Source organism: Convolutriloba macropyga, chromosome 3 (assembly GCF_964194025.1).
Source record: "Convolutriloba macropyga chromosome 3, txConMacr16.3, whole genome shotgun sequence".
NCBI classification, from domain to species: Eukaryota; Metazoa; Xenacoelomorpha; order Acoela; family Convolutidae; genus Convolutriloba; species Convolutriloba macropyga.
In genome coordinates this window covers 9,620,556-9,641,365 of record NC_134470.1, presented here as the reverse complement: position 1 = coordinate 9,641,365, position 20,810 = coordinate 9,620,556, and the positions used below count along the sequence as shown (strand labels likewise).

At 38.8% G+C, this 20,810-nt stretch overlaps 1 protein-coding gene across 1 annotated transcript; it reads right to left on the bottom strand.

Moving 5' to 3' along the window:
- Positions 1–4,502: 4,502 nt before the first annotated feature.
- LOC142335914 (uncharacterized) lies at positions 4,503–20,377 on the bottom strand. The gene is made up of 4 exons (XM_075384297.1): positions 18,657–20,377; positions 17,350–17,778; positions 8,225–10,388; positions 4,503–7,827 (listed from the first exon to the last, which is right to left on the bottom strand). The coding sequence occupies exons 1-4, from the start codon at positions 20,303–20,305 to the stop codon at positions 4,951–4,953; spliced, it is 7,119 nt and encodes a 2,372-aa protein (XP_075240412.1). The 5' UTR covers positions 20,306–20,377; the 3' UTR covers positions 4,503–4,950.
- Between the last annotated feature and the right edge of the window lie 433 nt (positions 20,378–20,810).

The window sequence follows — 20,810 nt, the reverse complement described above, 5'->3', positions numbered from 1 at the left end:
GATCACCTATTTTGCGTAAAATATTGATCGGCAAATTCTTCAAGGAACCAAACAAATTCCTCGACAAAAATATCCTGCTGTAATTGTTAATTAATAATTGTTAAAAATTAACAACTGCTTATTGCAAAACAATTGCTGAAAAACGCAACACCAAATTAGTGTGATGACATCAACGCCTAGGCTCAATTGGCGAATAGTAATTCTGGTACAAATTTTTGGAAAATAATGTCCCGAAGATAATGAAACGAAGTTTTTGTTCAGAAATTTTGGACGATCAAAAATCGCATCACATCATTGACCAGAAAACTCACGCCAAATACAGTAAGAAAATGGTGCCACATAATTTCAATACTTGAGCGATAGAAGTCACTGACATAACTTGGGATCATGTGCCCCCTGATTATTTGCACTGCCAGATGCATGTGCCGTATTTTTGCATAATGATTTATAATGTAATGGCACGTGCTCCGTATGAGGGGTGAATAAGGTACTGGGGGGGGGGGCACAAACGAAACAGCAAAATTGATGTTTCTTGTGCCGTGATCAAAGGAAAAAATCAAGGCAGAAGACAAGTTTCGTTTCGGAAATTTAGTTTTCACAGCGCAGCTCTTGTACCTTAAACAACTGTAGCAAGCTTGACGATCGTAAGAAAATACACTGTAGCTTGCACTAACTAGTGTGTGATTTAAAATAATTTTAGCAAGACGCTTGGTAATGATATAAGGGCCTAATACAGACCACTAAAATAAATCCAACTTCCAAACATAGCTGGCAGATAGCCAGAAAATAGCCGCAATAGCTTTGCAGATCTGTACTCTCAAAAAGATAGTAAAAAAAGCCGATGAAAAAAAATCTTTTAAATGCTCAGATGTTATATTTTGATTACGAATATAACTTATTGCTGCTCCTATTAGGTACTCTCAAATAACCTTCAATTAAAGTTTAAAAAAGTCAATTTAGTGAGGAAGTCATTTTTGAGAGTGAGGTAAGTCACTTAAGACCAAAAATTGCATCACGCGAATGAACAGAACAACTCGCTCCGATAAGAGAAAGAAATAACGTCAAGCACGCAATTCAGTTGAAATTGCATGAACGATTGAACAATAACAAGATTTGAAGTGGTTGTGACGTCGTATGTTCGTAACAAAAATCTTGAGGACGAAATAAGACATAGCAGGACAAGGCCTGACATAAAATTCAAAGAATTTTCATTGACTAAACAAAAAAAACTAGACCTAGGATGGACAATGATTGGATTAAGAAAACAACTTAGAAAAAAAATTGATCCAAAAAAATAAAAAAAAAACAGTAAAAAGCATGGTCAAAATGCCACATGTGAACAAAAAACTAGCAAGAAAGCAATTTTTGTTCACACACCATTTTCTCACTCTATTTAAAATAAGAGTGAAGAAATCTTACGCCAAAAAACCACTTGCTCTCTTGCCCAACTTCATATTTTGGTGCGATCAAAAGTATCACTCCAATTTGACAAAAATCATTCAAATGTGTGACGATCTTAAAAAATACAGCGCTCCAATACAAATCAAATTTTTTGAATTGTAAAAAACCAAGAGAAGGCCAATAATAGCCCCAGCTATCGCTGTGCGGATATTTGGTGCGCTTTTATAGGATATTTAATAGAAAACTGTCACCAATTGCATTCAGCAACTTGGAATTGTGACTGGGAGAGCAATTTAGATTTCGCAAAAGCGAAAAAGTCGAAACGAAAAGTCTAAACTCATTCGAAGAAAAATTTTGCGTTAAAAAGACACACATGACCACAATACTTGCTTCAAACTTCGCTCGAAAGCAATCAAATACGTTCTTTTGCATATGATTGATACAGAAATTAGTCTAGGAAAACACACATTTCGAATTTATCAAAATATTTGTCCTAGGACACATAGACGACGGCTTCCAGCGCTTAAGTGAACTTCCCGAAAACATCAAACTTCATATTTGCGGATCCTAGTGATGTTGTCTCGATTTTTAGCACTAATTTCCCATATTGTCAGAAGTGTTGAATACAAAAAATGAATTTAAAATTATAAAACTATTTATCAAATCGGCCGTCTAAATGCTAATAAATAGACCAGTATAATGTGGTTGTGTTGGTGTTTTTGGGTGAAACACGAAATTTAACTAGCACAGCTCCGAAACTTGAGCATTCGTTCAGAAGTCAATCACTCATTCAACGCAATTCAATTTTAACTTCACTCAAAGTAACAGATTTCAGGTTGCATGAGTTGGTATTATGCGTTGGTGGTTGTGGTATATCAGGGCAACTTTTGAAGTGAGGGCTAATTATTTGCTCTCTTTCTCGCACTTGACCGTGAACATGAGACGTCGTTCAATATCAAATGACCTTATTTATAACTTATTGGTAGTCAAACAGAGCAACTAATCTCATCAAACCCTGAACATATACTTTCAATCGGTTTAAGTTCAATTATTTCGCAAAATTATCAACGATTCGGGGCATGAAATCATGACAGAATCAGGCAAAATAATATCTTGCTTTAAACGCTGCAAATAGCGAAATTAAGTCATCGCTTAAATAAACAACCACGCAACCCAAAAAAGTAATACGACTATTTTTCCGACAATTCGGTGGAAAATTATCATCTAACTATACAGTTTACAATAGAGTCACTTCAAAGTGAAAATGATCGACAATTTTAAGCATGAAAAGAGGAAGAATAATGGGGGGCACAATTTATAAACATCGGGTTCTCAGAGATTCAATATCAATGAAACATCACAAAATATTTGTCTGACGCATAACAACAGTTACAATATTCATCATCAGTTCAACTGATAACAATCAAGAGACGTGATTGGCTGATTTAGGTTAGGTCAGAAATCGTGGTTAAGTGTGTGAAATACAACAACATTTCACTACTTCAGCATCAGTTTTCACGCCGTTACAATATAAGCACGTAGTATTGCGACGGAGGGTACGTATATCTGGGGCGTAATAGCACAGTTTCAATGTGTGCGTGTAATGGTAGCAGGGAGCCCAAAAGTGGTTGAAGATGTTTTGCAACAAAAAGGGTTATTTCTGCCACCGCGTGATTGATTTGAGGCGCAATATTTAGGGGAGGAAGGCAGAGGAGAATGTTATCATTCGCCTATAAATCATAGTCATAACAATTGCCCATTATGAGGGCTGTAAACCATACCAACCGTGAAAATTTTCATCAGTTTCAAACAACGCCCAGACATAATTTGAAAAAGCTAGGTTTTACACAACGTATTTGAACTTGACCTACTCCTTGCAGCAATTTAAGATAACTCATTCGCTTATTAACATAAAAAAGATATCGTTGAAGATAAACTTGCAAAATGTAGGCGTGACTATCCGAAAAATCCTATTCCCCGAGTAATTTTTATAATATACTTCTTGTCAGTTTTATGACTATGATTTTCTCGACTCAACTAATAAATTCACAGAGCTATATCTCAATAGAAATTTGGATGTCGGTCGGATACTCCATACTAATCCCGATACTTCGTGGATGAAATTTCAAAACAAACTTCTACGATAGTTTTCCATAATTAAATTACGACTTCGTGATGCAAATAAATTAGTCCGTGCCATCCACTACCACAAAAAATCACAAAAAAGTCGTATAAGAGTTGTCAAAATGGAATCAGTTGTCAAAATGGTTTGAAGTGATAACTGTTCTGTTCAGAACTGGTTACTGTCAAAATGGTTTTAGATCTGTGTGACTTGCATCTGTTCATATTTTTGATTGCGGGTTCAACATACGCCTAGTTTTGAACACGATTTGTTGAAGCTGTTCAAAACTTTGACCTAAAGTGTTCAAAATTAAAGAGGTAGTGCAAACAGTGCTCAGAGGTCAGCAACCAGTTAGCTTAATATGATCGTAGGCTATTTCTTAGTTAGAGTAATTATAATCTGTCTTTTTTTAATTACGGTTTATGAAGTCGTAATCATTATGAAGGCAATAAATGGCTGATAGGTCCTCTGTATAAGTTTTCTCACATAGGAAGTTATAAGTTAAACTGGTATGAGTTTTATTAATGGAGGAAGTTATTAGTTACATTGTTTCTTATGGAGCATCCTTAATTATGTTTTTTTCCTAATCTACAATATGAACAAAAATATTTGACAATTTGAAAAGAGATGAGTGAAGGTGCACATTTGGTTGCCAGTCAGTTTGTGAAGAAGCGCTATGAAAATAATCTTAAATCTATCAAAATATTTTCAACATCATACAACATATATTTTATATGGATTCGATTGTTAATCAACTATAGTTTGAGGTCATTAATAACTCCCCTCAATCCCACCCCACCCCACCCCACCCCACCCCCCCACCCCCTCCAGCAAGCACAAAGAACGCGGACCTTTATGAAAACATGCCGATTTGGTTTTGATAAGAATGAATCACTTTGGCATAGTTTTAAGATCCAACTTGCCTTATTTTAGCTTTAGTTTGGAAAACGTAAAATGTTTCTGCCCATTTAACGGCCAAAAAAGAAGCTGCACGGAGGTTTGGTGGGAGGGGTGGGGGTTGTAAATGCGGGGGAAGGAGGAAGAGGGGGGAGTGGTTACCCAAAAAGCAAGTTGCACCAAAATAAGTCACAAAACGAGAGAATGTCAGGTATCGAAGCACTTCTTTCTCAGCACTTTTGCTCATTAGTTGGACAATTTTATACAAAACGCCATGCAAACTCAAAATTGACAGCGCCATTAATCAAAATACACAATTTAAGAAACTAACCGCTAATAACACAGCTGAAAAATGGCACCACTGTCAGAAATGGTGAAATAAATCGATTTACAGGATTAATTTATAGCTTCAAGCAACCCCAATCATTGCGAACTAACCAAAAGGTAGTAAAATTAGTCAGAAAACAATTTTGAACTATTGGCCAACAATAAATTTATCAAACGTACAGAATTTAAGGCTAATTCTGAAGTTACTTCTTAAACATCTTTTTGATTTTTCGGTTAGGCTTCAAAGAGTTTGTGGAGCTGTTTACGTTTCCTGATAGACCTGAAGCCGCCCCGCTGTCCGAATGCAATAACTGTTCGTCCAATAACCTCTCGCTTTCCAACTTCTGAACTAGCTGATTTTTTTCTTCCACAACCTGAATAATCTCTTGTAGCAGCTGTTTCTCGCGCTCTACCTGTTCTTTATTTTTATCCTTATCAGGAATCAACATCAAATCTCGGATCTCCTGTTTTAGATTATAATGCCTCACGTCTAATATTAACTGTTCACGAGTATACACTAATTCTGATATTTCTGCAGTAGTGTTGTCTAACTCCTGTTTAACTTCTACCCATTTTTGAGTAAGCTCAGGTTTGTCTTTTTTCTTCAACTTTTTATCCAACAAGCTCTTCTCAATTGCTTCGCCTCGCTCGCTGATTGTTTTCAAAATAACCTCCTTTTCAGCAATTTCGCGAGTTACGCGTTCTAGATTCTGACATCGGTTGACGTGCTCCAAATTTTCCATTCTTTTCGCAATAATTTCCATTTGGACCAATTCCTTCTCCCGATGCCCATTTTCGATTCCATTCGTCTTACCGTTTACATTCGCATCACCTGGAACGTCGTTCTCAAGAAGGATTTCAAATGATTGCAAGGTCCGATCAGTTAGCTTTTCCATAGATCTCCTCAAATCGGTCTGTTTGTAGTATGGCAAATCCTTTTCAGTGCTCGCCACTTCATTGTACAGATCATCCAGGTCTTTGTTCACACCAGACGTCCGCCTTCCAGAGCAGAAATCAGTTATTGAATCGATTTTCGAATCCAGAGTTCCCGGCAGATATTTCAAGCCTAATTTCAGCTGCATCTGTTTTATCTTTTCTTTCTGTTTCGTTTGGCGAGCTTTCCTATTGCTTTTCAAAATCTCCGCTGCAACTTTGTTTTCGTTTTTGTTTCCAGTTGGGGTTTCGGGTCGCACTTCTGGAGTCTTTTCTGGAGATGCGGGAGGTTGTTTCTTTGCTGGTTTCTCATCTTCGACTTTTGTTTCTGGTTCCGCTAACGGAGCATCGGTTCGCAGTTCGAAGTCTTTCTTTGATGCCGGTTCTGGCGAACCCTTTTGAGCTCCTGACTCCGGCAGACTTGCAGGGAAAGGAAGCTCCTTCCTTTCGTTAACTGGAGTATCATCGGAAGGAGCTGGGGATGACGCTATAGTCGGAACCCTTTTCTCTGTGACGGGAGTATCATCGGATGGTGTTGGTGTCGACATTGGAGCAGGTTCCGACTTACGTTCTGCTCTTCTTTTCTCGCTTTGACTTGTGGGCTTTTCCCTAAATGACTGCGATGACTTTCGCTGATGACCAGTGCCAACGTGCAATCCAAGTTTGGAGTCTGACTTGTTGCTCTCTTTATTTGGCATCCCTCCGAGCTTCTCGTTTTTCAACGTCGCCGACTTGATGCGAAAGTGACTAGTAAAGAAATTTTTGTCTTTCTTGGCAAACAAATTAGGGCTGCTAGTTTCAGCTCCAAGAGTTTTCGTCTTTTCTTGTTGCTCATCTAAGTAATTTGCACCATCGTTCAAGGCAGGTGTGGATTTCTGATGCTTCATTTTGGCCAGTTTCGATTCTTTATCGGATGAAAAGCTAGATTTGAACTTTTTGAAGAATTTCATGCTTCCACTTTTCGGTGACTTGACCTGGGCAGTATCAGATACGATTCCAGGATCGTCCAGATCTGTCAGACACACCTGAGATTTCCGATCTAGAGTATCTTTATCCTCTTTCTTTTCTGTTTTGTAGCTCAGAATAGGCTGCGGCCTTGAATCAAGAAGAGTTACCTTTACTGTAGAATTGAGCTTTGTGTGTTTCACCTGTTGAGACTCGGTTCCGACTGGGGTGCCAGCAGTGGACACCGGACGACTTGACAATTCGGAAGTCGAGTTGGACCCCGACAGGACGCTCTCACTGCCGGGGGACACCGCTAAAGGGTTACTATTTGGTACGGATTTCGAAACAGTATCAACAGTCGCTTTAGTTCCTTTAGCGGGTGACTTTTGTGGAGCTTTTTGCACTCCACTGGGCGGCCTCGAATCTGACATTGACGATGTTCGAGATCCAAAAAGCGACGATGAGAACGCCGAAATTGAGGAGCTCGGACTCTTGGTTTGTGATCCGGTTGGCGACTTCATGCTTTTCGGTTCGGTCACTTTGGGTTCACTAAGGGCGGGTGATATAGGTGAAGGACCTTCCAAAGCTTTCGGTTGGTTGCTAGATGAAACTGAAGCAACTGGAGAGCTAATATTAACACTCATAGGTCTCATTGTAGCCTTTGACTCTATAGATTTATTACTTTCAATTATTTGACCAGTTTTCGTCATTTTTGCGGTCTCGGTTGCACTCTGTTGCAGGATCAACTTTCCCGTATCTTTCGATATTGTCAAACCTGTTGTCTTGATGGGCACATGAATAGAGCTATTAAACTTGTTCTCAACATTTATTGTACTTGAGCCGGGCAATTTTGTGAACTCTTTCGACATATACGTTGTCATTTTGAAAGGTTTCACAACTGGGACCGTTGGTGATGTCGGGCTCAAAGGTCCCGGTTTCTGAGCATTGGTGGTGCTAACTTTAAGTTCACTTTCGGGAACTCTTTTCACAATTTCATTGCCACTAGCTCCAGCACCAAAATGGGCAGCTTTCAAACTCGCCATCCTCGCTTTCCTCTCAGCTCGCTCCTCCTCACGAGTCTTGGAACCCAGTGCCTTTCTGACAGAGTTCTCGATGTTGACTCGAGGGTCAAAAGCGGGCACAGGCGGGGATTCCTTCATCTCACTGATCTTCTCTTCAGGTGGTGGAGTTACGATTCGCACCTGTTCAGAAAAGCATTAAATTTAAATTTGGTTAGATTTACTACAATTCACATCTTTGTTTGGTTAATTCACATCAGCAGATCTTCACTTTTTTGAGTATTCGTTTAACATTGAAATAGACCGTAAAAACGCCAGATGCGGCAGAAGAGTATTTATATCTTAAGCTTCTTTTTACTAATAGCTGAAAGAATTTAACAAGTCCACGTGGTCCTCGTGGAAACAGGTGACACGTGATTGTCATCTGTTTCCACGAGAGTTATGAAAAATAATATTAATCAGACTTGAATCCAAGCAAGATAATTTTGCTTAATATCTATAAAATTCTTTGAAATTAAAAAAAAAACATTTAAAATGCTCAGTACCCCCCCCCCCTCTTTCTTTACTTTCGGCGTCTAACCTGCTTTAAAGGTTCCACGGGCTGAACTGGTTTCTCCTCCTGTTTAAACTGCTTGTATGTTTGGTCCAGCTGCTCCATGAGAGTGAGAGCCGAGGACTGCGGGATGTAGTCCAAAGTCTTCTTCACAATCTCTTCTTGAGCTGCGGTCGCAACTCCAGCTGCACCTCCAGACGCAGTAGACGGTTTTCTCACTGCACTTGTTTTTTCTGGCTGGTCGGTTTCGGGTGCCTTTGAGACAACATCACTCTTGACATCACTTTTGAAAGCCGTATCATTGTCAACGTCTATAGGTGCCTCGCTGGGTTTATTGTTCGCAGAGGCACTGATATTCTCATTAGAAATACTAGTAACAATTTCTGGCTTTTTCTGCGCTTCTAAGAAATTGCTTCTTATTTTGATTACTTCGCGTCTGTGTACTATACTGCTGTGGGAAGGAGGGACGGGTATATCCGGCGAGGTATCGTTCATGCTCTTTGTAAACCGGTTCGGATCTGAAGTTTGGTTATTGCCGCCACCTAAGAGCACATCCAGGCTCATTGGTTCCGGCTGCACGTCTGTTTTAAGCCTGATTTCTGCAGGGGTCACTTTCATCACTCGTTCCTTTGCAGGACGAGGTCTTCGAGCTCGTCGACGTTTGAAGTTCTTGACTCTATCACCCTCGACTTCAGTTTCAGAGTCCTCGGGCTGAACTCGCTTCGCACTAATGGGAAGTTTGACCCGCGGAGGCTTCGATTTCTTCTTTATCGGCGATGCATGCTTTCCAGGAACGGGGACCGAAGCTGCAAATCGGGTTTCAGGCTCTGACATTTCCTGAGCTGTGTCTGGACTGCTTTCCTCGGATGCGCTTTCGTCCGAGCTTTCATCTGAAGGTTTGTTTTCGACTTCGGTTCCACTGTCATTCTCTTCGTTATCACTTCGCTCAATTTCAGTATCGCCTTCGTCATCAGCATCGTCTTCAGATTCAACTTGCTTTCGCTTGTTCCGAACTGAGAATCCACCATCTCCTGATTTGCCATTCTTCGCCTTGTCATCGTTAGCCGATGGCGGTTTAGCGCCGGATAGAAATTTCCTGGCGCTGTACATTTCACGCCAGTTGGACATTGCATCGGGGGACAAAACAGCCGAATCTAAGAGATTACTCGCGTTCAAATCAGACGCTTCATCGCTTGATGTTTCGCTTTTGTTTTCCGCTGTCTGATAACCAGGTCCGTAATTAAAGTCTGACATTTCCTCTTCTGTAAGCTCCTTCTTAGCAGCTGGGCGAGCCTTGGAGACTTCGATTTGTATTCTTTCCACTGGTTTTACTGCTTGCTGGATCGGGATGTCTGTCAGAAGCGCGGCCAATCCTCCAGCCTTTTTCCGCTCGGGTCCAGGCACGGTCACTGTACCCTTGTACCCGGGCAACTTCTCTGCAACTTGGGTTGGAGGGCCGATGTAGCCTTCGGTTCGCCATCTATGATGGGTACTGCAGTAGAAATGATTCGTTTCACCATCTTCACTTTTGAAGTAACAATACGTTTGTTCTGTGAGCACCTTTTTGCAGTAAATGCATCTGAAACAGCTTCTGTGAAAGTAAAGGCTCTCTAATAGCATTCGGTCCAACATTAGCACGTCTTCTTTGCAGTAAAGACACTTCACCTTCTCTGCTCCTGGTTTTTTAACACCTGGTTTTGAATATTTTGAGGGCGAATTTGATGGACTAGAGGAGTGATCAGATTCATCTCCTCCAATCACATCCTCGGAACCCCCTGCCGATCTCAACGCTCGTCTAGGTTTTGACCGTTTCTCATTTGCCGTCACTCGTGTCGATTTACTGAACGCATCGTCATTCAAAGATTCCAGCCATTTGTTGTCTGTCAAGTCCAGTTTCTTAATCTGGCCAGTTGGCTTCGAGTTCTTGCTGGTTTTAGACGCGGACTTGGGTACTGAGCTTTCTCTGGCAAAGAGGGGAATAGTCGAGTCGCCTGTTCCCTTTGAGGAGGGGGAAGGGTTGACGGAAGTATTGCGGTAGTGGTGGTGCTGGAGCAGCTGTCTGTGGTGATGGTTATGGCGGCTTTTGCGCTCATCTCCCGACTTGGAGCTGTGAGGAATTGCAAACTCGGAATTATTGTCAATGATTTTGTTGTACTTCGGCAGTTGGCTGGCGGGAACGGCATCTCGAAACCTAGTACAACAATGTAAAGATTGCAGGACGAATTAGCCAAACATACCCTGCAGATTAAGCTTACCCATGCTTCTAAATGAGAGTATAGAAGGATGGCAACGTATGGTCAGATGTTTGATAGGTAGGTGGTTGGTGTGTGTGTGTGGGGGGGGGGGGGGGGGCAGGGGGTAGAAAGGTGCTCAAGGGGTGGGTAGATAAGTGGGGAGGGGGGGCAGGCAGGGGTTTGATAGGTAGGTGATTGATTTGGAGCTTAAACAGGTAAGGGGGGGGGGGCTTATATGGGATCAACAATCCTCAAAATGAACATATCGACTTCAATATTACCAGCAATTCCTTATTACCAAACATTACAAACTATACAAACTAAGCTACCGTTAAAGTCCAACAAGGCGGCTCGGTAAAGTGCGTTCGCACATTAAGTTCCGACCCCGCTCATCTACATTTTTCACTTAATTGTCTACCAAATGAGGAAGAGATAAAAAAAATTAACATATCAACATATCGTTCAACAAACTACTAAAAGAATTAAAAAATCTACTCTAGAGGGCCTACGAGACCAGAAGCTACAATAATATGACTACCAGAAAAGACGGCAAAAAAATCAAATAGTTAAAAATATTAATTGCGACCAAAACGCCTTGTCCATTTTTTGAAAACCACTAACCAAATCAAAATGGCATCAGATAAAATTTATACTAAGAGGATTAACCGGTACCTTTTTGGAACAAAATATGGGACTTTTCCTCAATGCAACTTGGCAACAAGTCGACTAGAAATGAGAAAAAGGGGCAGAATTTATTAAAACATTGCTTTTTTAAAAAAAGAATTAAATTCGAACTGATCAGAAAGATTACGCATCAAATGAAATCTTTGAGAGAGTCTTTTAAACCTCAATAGAGAGCGACTGAGGCCTTTCATCATCGGGGAAATGTCATACGGCTACAAAAAGAACGACAAATAGACAAAAACGAAAATTATGCAAAAATTTGCACGAAAAATTATGCACGAAAACGATGTCCCCCCAATCAATTAAATATTAAGCTGATCACTAAAAACAATAAAAATCTTCGTTTGCATTTTTTGCAGGTGACAACTATTGTAAATCAAATGACGCCCATTGTTGTGATACTGTGAAAAGAAAACAAAAACCTACAAAAATGGGGCAAATATACAAAAATCACGAAAATTGGTTTTATGAAAAGTGGTTGTTCCAAGAAGAAAGACCATTTGAGGAAAATAAAACCTTTATGAAGAGCACACTGTATTTCAATAGATAAATGATGTGAATTGTATAAAGAGATGCTTAGCTAAAATTTAACAGAAATAAAATTGGCAGATCTCAAAAATCTATCACTTTTTTTTTAATTAAAAACAAATATTTTCAAAATTCATAGCCAACAAAAGCTTTCGACTAAAGGAGTAGACAGTTTGTCTTGCAAATACTTGGAAAACTAATCGCGACTGTTATTAATGAGACTAAATAATAAGACTATAAAATAACATTAATTACAAGCTGAACTAATAACTTTTACAAACAACTTTTCGAAACCACAGTTTTGAAGCCATTAAATTTATAAGATATTAACCGCGAGAACATAACATCTTCATTTGCGTCTCCTTTGATTATTATAACGTCTTTTTGTAAAACGTATATCACAAAATGACAACAAAAAGAACCACAAAATCTGAAAAGTAACTAAACTTCACAAAACTGCTGAAACAAATTGTCTAAGCCCTGAAGACATCATTTAAAAATTTAAAACGTTTAAACAACAGAAAAATTATTGTTTGATTCAACAAAATATTAAAAACAATTCTAAACAATGAGGCTAATTTACGAAAATGATACAATATAGTAAAATAGGAAGAAAAAAACGCAAACCAGAACAAAAAGTGATAAGTTGAAGAATACTATTACTCTTTTTTAGAAAGTTAATTTGCAAGTCAAAATAACCATTGGCTATCTACCGCTATCAAATATTAAGTTCATTTGTTTATCTATAGTTGGCCACTGAGACCTTTAATTATACAATATTTGGCATATGACAACAAAAATTAACAACAAATAAAGGGCAAAAATAAAAAAACTCTACCAATTTCTGCAAGAGGACGGTGTCGCAGCCCTTTAAACCATATGTTATGAAACCAAAAAAATGTTCAGTGTCAAATGTTGTAAAGCTTCTTTCAGTTAGATTGTTAAATAATGTGACAATTTACAGAAGAAACAAAAACAACAGCCAAAATGGGCAATTATGCACAAAAATCAGAAAATTTTGAATGAAAACTCGTAGTAACAAAAGCAAGAAAACCTTCTGTTAAAACAATCGGCCACAAAATTAGTTTCTATTTCTTAGGGAGGAAAGGGTGACCTGTACTTCCTGTGAATAAACAAAATGTTGTCTAAATTAATACAAAAAATTGACAAGTTCAAAAAATCACAGAAATTTCCTTAAAACAAATACTTTCAATAACATAAGAGACATTAGGTAACAACCGAATGAATAGAAAAGGTTAACCTGCACCTCCTATGGAAGAACTTTAGATCACTGAGTGGTTAAATTTAAAAATCACACTGCCAAAAGAATAGCAATTGAAGGCAAAAGACAAGAATTCAGTTAAATTTTACAAAAACTATTCCTCAAAGCCATAAAAACCCTTTGGTTCTCTGAAAACAAACTGTCTATACATTCAGACTCAAATTTACGTAAATTGTAATTGTCATTAACGGAGCCGCGAATAAAAAAATTTGTCAGTAATTAACATTAAAAAAAAAGCAAAATATTTTGAAAAAGGCACAATCAAAATTAAAACCAAAAAGTCTCTGATTCTAAGAATCCATGATATTATCGAACCTCTCCCTGATTTTGTCTCGCGCCCAGCTAACCGACCAAGTGTTCCAAGTGTTTGCGAATTAGACCATTTGTTGAGTGGAGTTCTTCAAATATTAAAAAAAAAACAACGATGCATTTTGTATAATTATCGAGTTAAATCTGCAAAAAACGGCAAAGTTTTAATTCCAGAAGACTGTCATACGTAGCCTAATTGCAACTAGCGCTCTTTTTGAGATTAGGGAGTCTGTGTTAAGGTTTCTAGTTTACTAAGTCTGGCAAACTTTAATAAAGTGGACCAAAAAAGCACATTTTGTGCCATTTTGATGAAAAAAGTTTGAATTTTGAAAAAAAATATCAAAAATTTTAGCCAAAAAAAACTTCAATCAAACAATTCAGCCACGCTCTTCTATCTCTAACGGTAACAACAACAATCTGCCGTTAAAAATTTTAACTTATTTCGAATTATATTAGCGAAATTTGTGCCAAATTTTAGCAAAAATTACTGAAAATGTGAACAAAAACAGTTGAATGTTCACAAAACTTTAAACCTCGATAACTCCCTGTAAAAAACGAAAATCGAAAAAATCTTTTTAATTCCGTATTGTACACTGGACGGGCTTTTAATGATACCACTCACAATTCTCTACGATGAATATATCGATCGGCCAAAATTGACTGAACAAAAAAAAACCCAGTTGAGTATATAGTTCCTCCCTCCCCACTAAAGTGGGGGTCGGAACAATAAACGAACACAGAAGTCAACGTTCAAAAACAGGGGTAGATGTTTGAAAACAAAGAAGTCAAAATTCAAGTCATGAACAAAGTTGCTTCAGCTAAAAAAAAAAACTGTAATAGCAGTAGTCCTCTTTGAGAGTAATGAAAAGACAAACATGTTTAAAATATTTATTTCAAACTTAGTTTGAGAGCAATTAATAACAACGATGCGCATTCCCTCTAGCAATTGAGAACATTAAATTGCAGACACAATTCTTGAAATCAAAAATATTTAACCCAATATTTATCAAAAAAACTTTTAACGGTTTAAAACCAATCGTACAATTAATTAAGTCTATAGCCTATTTAAGATTTTTCAGCAAAGAAATTTAACTTAAATATAGAAAACTGCTGAAATTTTGCTCCTTAGAGAAAGTTTTTTCACACCTAAATTTGTCGCTTTCGGAAAGCGCTGTATAAAAAAATTACTACGTTTATCACATATTTTCAGCAGTAATTCCTGTTTCAAATTGCCTTCTTCAAATTTGCTTCAGAATTAATGATAAAAAACATGCCTTCCGGAAGTGACTGTCAAGCTGATTTCTTGAATGAATCCCGTATAAAAATAGCAGTTAAAAAAAACAAAAACACGGCAAAGAGATTGGAACTGTCACTCACTACAAAGCACCAAAACGTAAATAGATTAGAAATACAGCCTAAATTAGAATATTCGGCGGATAAAATAAAGTGTGTTGAAATTTTAGGCACAACAAGGCAAAAAAATGAAGCGGGGTCTCAGGGGTGAGGTCAAGCCAGTGCGGTTGAGGTGGACGCGGGGGGTCCAAATCACTGGTTAGAGGAAGGCGTACGGGGTAGGTGGTGAGGGGGGCTGACTGAGGGGGGGGGGGGGGGGGGACTGTTAAGAACATAGCTGACACATTGCTAGAAAATAGCTTCATAAACCTGCAGTCTCAAAAGAAGTAAAAAAAGACAGACCAAAAAATAAATTGATTCATTTCATTAAGGTCAGAGATGCTAAATTTTGTTTAAGAATATGTATAACTTATTGCTGTTTCTATTAGCTGCTCTTAAATAACCTTCAATTAGAGTGATATACACTCACTTGACCTCATATGATTGAATTAAAGTAAAGAATAGTCAATTTCAGTGTGAGGAATTCATTTTTGAGAGTGAGGTAAGTCACATGTGAACAAATACTTAATCACGTCACTGAAAAAATCGCCCCACTAAGAGTGAAAAATGACGTCACGCACGCAATTCAGTTGAAATTGCATGAACGAAGGAGCAAAAAGCAGTCTTGAAGTGTTTGTGACGTCATATGGTCTTAACAAAAATCTTGACGAAATAAAAAAAAAACATAGCAGGACAAGTCCTGACGTACAATTCAAAGAATTTTCATTGACTAAACAAAACACTAGACCTAGAAGACACTAAGAGTGAATTGGGAAAACCATTTCCAAAGAATTCAAATAAAAAAACAGAAAATCAATGTCAAAATGCCGCATGGGAACAAAAAAACCACTGGCGAGAAAAGGAAATTTATTTCAAACAAAAAACTAGGCCTAGAATGAACTATGTTTGGATTAGGAAAATCATTTACAAAAAATCCTAACCACAAAATTGAAAAAAAATCAAAGTAAAAATTCCGCATATGAAAAAAAACCACTAGAGAGAAAACAAATTTTTGTTCAAACACCACTTTCTCACTCTACTTTAAAATTAGAGCGGAAAAACCCTCGCGTCGCAATACCACTCGCTTTTTCTCTCTACTTCCTGGTTCGGCGTTGGTAAAATCACGAATCCAATTTGACTTCAAAAATCATGAAAATATGTGAACAGATCTTAAAAAATAAAAACATAGCAGGACATGTCCTAACGTGCAATTCAAAGAATTTTCAATGACTAAAAAACACTAGACCTAGAACGGACTATGAGTGAATTGCGAAAACCATTTCCAAAGAAATCAGATAAAAATTCAAAAAAAACTGAAAATCAATGTCAAAATGCCGCATGTGACCAAAAAAACAACTAGCGAGAAAAAGAAATTTGGTCCAAACAAAAAACTAGGCCTAGAATGAACTATGGATGGATTGGGGAAAACCATTTAGAAAATAATCTGATCTAAATATCGAAAAAACCAGTAAAAACCAAAGTGAAATTGCCGCATGTGAACAAAAAACCACTAGCTAGAAAACGAATTTCTGTTCAAACACCGCTTTATCACTCTACTTTAAAATTAGAGTGAAAAAACTCGCCTTTTCGCTCCATTTCCTGTTTCGACGTGACCAAAATCACTACTCCAATTTGATTTCAAAAAACATGAAAATGTGCGAACAGATCTTTAACATAGCTGGCAGATTGCTAGAAAATAGCCGCAATAGGTTCGTAGATCGGCAGTCTAAAAAAAACTGTAAAAAAGACAGACCAAAAAAATTGTCTTTTCATTGAAAGCTGATCTGTTATATTTTGATTAAAAATCTGTATAAGTTATTGCTGCCTCTACTAGCTGATCTCAAATAACCTTCATTTAGAGTAACACACACCCATTTGACCTTATCTCTTTGAATTAAAGTAAATAAAAGTCAATTTCAAAGTGAGGAAGTCATTTTTGAGAGTGAGGTAAGTCAAGTGTGACCAAAAATTTAATCACGCGAATGAACAAAAAAACTCGCTCCACTAAGAGCGAAAAATGACGTCACGCATGCAATTCAGTCGAAATTGCATGAACGAATGAACAAAAAGTGGCTGTGACGTCATATGGTCGTAACAAAAATCATGACGAAATAAAAAAAAACCAAGAGAAGGCCAAAAATAGCCCCAGCTATCGCTGTGCGGCTATTAAAAAAATACAGCGCTCCAATACGATTCAAATTCATTGAATTGTAAAAACCAAGAGAAGGCCATAATAGCCTCAGCGATCGCTTCGCAGCTATTAATTGAGAATCGCCCGTCGTTCCATAAATTGATGTCTTCTCAACAGTTTCGGTGAATGTCGTACTTAGAGACCAGTAAAGCGTAAGGCTCAGTGATTTGCTCAGCCAATTAATGTCCACCGCGTTTTACCTGTTTATCCCCTTTTTGAGGTCGAACGAAAAATCGGTCAAGACCGCAGGACTAACATAATTGCTACAAGCTCCATTTGAGAACCATGTCAAAACTTTTGTAAAGCACAAAAAACTGAAATAGGACGAAAATTTTGACCTAATTTAATGGCTTAGCAAAAAAATTGAAATCGATAGCGATAAAAATCAAGATGTGACTGAGTATTTGGCTTGACAGGAATTTTGTAATAGGCCTAAATTCCATGCGCCCACTTGATATTCTAACAGGAAAAAAAACCTCGTGATGAGATCAAAAATGTCCTCAGTTATTGAGAGCTCTTGAAAACACCTTACCTATGATAAAGCGGCACGAGAATGGATAGGACCGAGAGTTCATCCGGCACTTCTGCGATGAATTCCGAGTGACTCAATCCGGGATAAATTCCGACTGCTGGCAATTTATTGAACACCATCTCTGCCATCTCGTCAATGGTCAATGCTCGTGCCCTCTCAATATTTATCAGCTCAGGTTGAAATATGTGCAACAGTACTGCAAACCCTCGTGTGTCTTGCCACGAATGAGTGAGGTCGTCAATTTTGACAAAGTCAGAATAATTCTGTTCACATTTTAAAAGTGTCTTCTGGACCCACTGGAGCAGTAGGTTGTGGTCTAACTGACGCTGTGGCATCACTTCGCCTTCAGCTTCATTTGAGATTTCTGATTGGTCAGAGACAAACAGTTTTTTCACATCTCGTAAAGAAGGCATGCTTAGATTGTGGTACCTGAAGCAAATGGCAGTTAATCGGTTACACACTATAAAAACTTGTTAAGATGCAGTATTTGTTCCACTAAAAAGACGCAGACCATATTTTACTCAGATCCGCCGCTTAGCAAACTGAACGAACCCAGTTTTTGCATTAGCCTGATTTCTTTCAGTTCTCAGGTCGTTTTTGGAAAAATGAAAGGAGACTTAAATCACGCACGTGCACGTTATAAAATGCCGAAAGACTACAATGCCAGAAGTTAAAATGCCAGAAGTTGCTATGTATACATAGACAGAAATTGACTTTCATTGACTTGCGTCATTTTGAAACGTGCAAATTGCGTGTTTTCAGCAAGGTTACGGCACTGCAGAAGTCACTTCGAAAGTCTCGTTTAATAATATCTCGAACCGGTGAGTACCACTTTTCCACGAATACCGTATCATTTTTTTCAAGCATTAAATTCTCTGTATAATTTCATAGTTCTAAGAATAATGAAGCGGCGACCGCACGCACACGCGTATAAACCAAACTGGTTACTTACTAGAAAAAGTATTATTCTGAGTTTTCAGCTATAAGTAAACTCTTTTATACTACTCAAAACTGAAAAAAAGTAATCTAAAGTAGTCATACAGCAACTTAGTAAATCCGAGTAACTTCAACCAATTCTCTTTTGTGCTTGGAAATCACAGTGCTGGAAACCAAATCCCAGTGCCTACACGTGAATGAAAAATGTCATCAGTTTTCTGATTAATTGTCTCATCAGAGACTGGAAAAACCCACAAAAGAGGCTCTCAATCAATTTACAACCTAGGTGAAATGGGCGGGAGGTATTAGAAGGGAGTTAATTTCCTAGATGGGGGTTTCTCGAACCATTTAAAATGCTTTCAAAATGTTACCTGGCAAAAGGGTCGATAGGGTAGAACTGTTTGGCAGGCAGCGACTTCAGTTTGTCAGAGGACAGCAGTGAGAAAAGGCTTTTGTACGAGGCTTCATGCTCTGACAGAATCTGATTCACACTGCACGAACCGCTGCACCAATTCTTCACAGACCAGGCCGCGTCGAACGAACTCAAGAACCCTTTGCCTATTCCGGAACCAGTGGGCCAGAAGGGTTCTATCAGGGAATCCCCAACCATCAGTTTCATAAGGAACTTTCCATGTTGTTTGTAAATCCTAGCAGCATGGTCCGAATAATACATAGACGTGAAGTCAAACATTGCGACGTCTGGTTGATTGTAATGGTTCTTAGCGAAGGCTAACGGCAGCCGGTGGTCTGTGGCCAGATCTGCCGCATCTTGGGCAAATTTTAACAATTCTTCCTGGTTTATGTTAGACTCTGACAACAAAACGTCCGTTTCTGCGTGATCCGACATCAACACACCTCGTTCGAGCAAACTTGCCTTATGTGCTGTCATGATGAAGTAATGTGTTGCATCTTTATAGTAAACGATGTTCTCCAAATTGATTTTGTGAGAGGCCAGTTTCTGGAACAGCTCTGGTTTAGCATATGATGTAACACCAGCAATTTCCGGAACTGAGTTTTCGTCATTTGTGTGTCCGTTTTTGAAGTTTGCTGTGATTGCTATTGCTAGCTTTGCTCGATTAGCATATCGTTTGAAATCTGAGAACGAATTCCTCCTCCCGTCCGCGCCTATTAAAACGTCGAAAGCGTACTGATTAAGCCGCTTTTCAGTCTCTGAATCTGCGCATGAAAGTTGTGCTTTCCACTGTTCGGTTTCCGATTCAGGAGAAACGACGTCTTCGTAGGTCACCGAATGGTGGATCTCAACCCCGAGAAGGAGGGCAATTTTCAGCAATATCAACTGAAGCTGTCGAATGCTGATATGATCAATTGAGGATATACAGAACTTCTTGTACAGCTTCTTAGCACCCAAAGAATTCAGATCCCTGATCACGACATCCCACAGATGCAGAACGTTGTTCCTCGTGAATGCATCTCGTTTTTCAATCAGCACAACTTTTGCTCCTAGGAACGCACACTCGATCGCTGTTCGAAGCCCACAAGGTCCGGCACCGATTATTAGAACTTTCGAATTGATTGCCGCATTGCCTTTTTGGTATACTGGATCGCTGGCTCGTTTCGACAACTTTGCCCATAAATGCTTGGCTCGCCATGTTAGCACAAGTGAGCTCAACTTAGAGTAAAACTGCCTATGGTCAACATTCGGGTCAATATTCAGCGCATCACACAAGCGCCTGAAGGCTTTTAGAGTTCCTTTAAACGTGCAAGCATTGACCAGTTCTTCGAACACGTTCTGGCCACTTAGTTTCTCTTCCGGTGATCCCAAAACAGGTGGAGGGACTTCTATTTCTGTTGGTTTAGTCTGCTTAGCTCCTTTCAGAGGTGACCCTTCGACACTGTGTGAATCTGAGAACCCGTTTGACAATTCTACGGCCGTCGAGATCTGCGTAGGTGTGGGTGACGAATCCTCTTCACGGTCCTCCATGACAGCACCCCCTATAGTTGAGGTCGAATTGGGAGCCTCTGTAGATGTGTTGGGGAAGAGACCGGCTGATTCATCCATGGAACCATCAACTGCACACGATTTTATTTGGCAACTTTAACTCTGAAATTGCACCACTTTCAAGTCATATCATGAAATCTTCTATCAAAACTATCATTAATTCTATAAAACAATCAACTAATATCCGACAAGTTTGTCTCAAGCGACTCTGGGGGGATAGGAGGAGGCGCGATAGATTAATTCTACCCAAGACAAGACTACTCGTCTGAGTCTGTGTGTGGCAGAGGGAGTCCCAACATAATGCAGTTTGAGAACGAAAAATCAGAAATGAATTTGCTATCACGTTAACACAAACGAATATACGATATCAGACCACCAATCGGCCGCAGCATTAAAAAATAGATACAGTGAACCCTTCATTTAATTTGTTTTTTTTTAAAAAAACAGGAACATATTAAGAGGAACTTAAATTCTAGAGTGAATCACAGCTCCTGCGCTAATAGTTACAAAGCTATCAGTTTAATCAAAGTGTCTTCAGCCAAATGGATTCTATTTTTCAAGATCC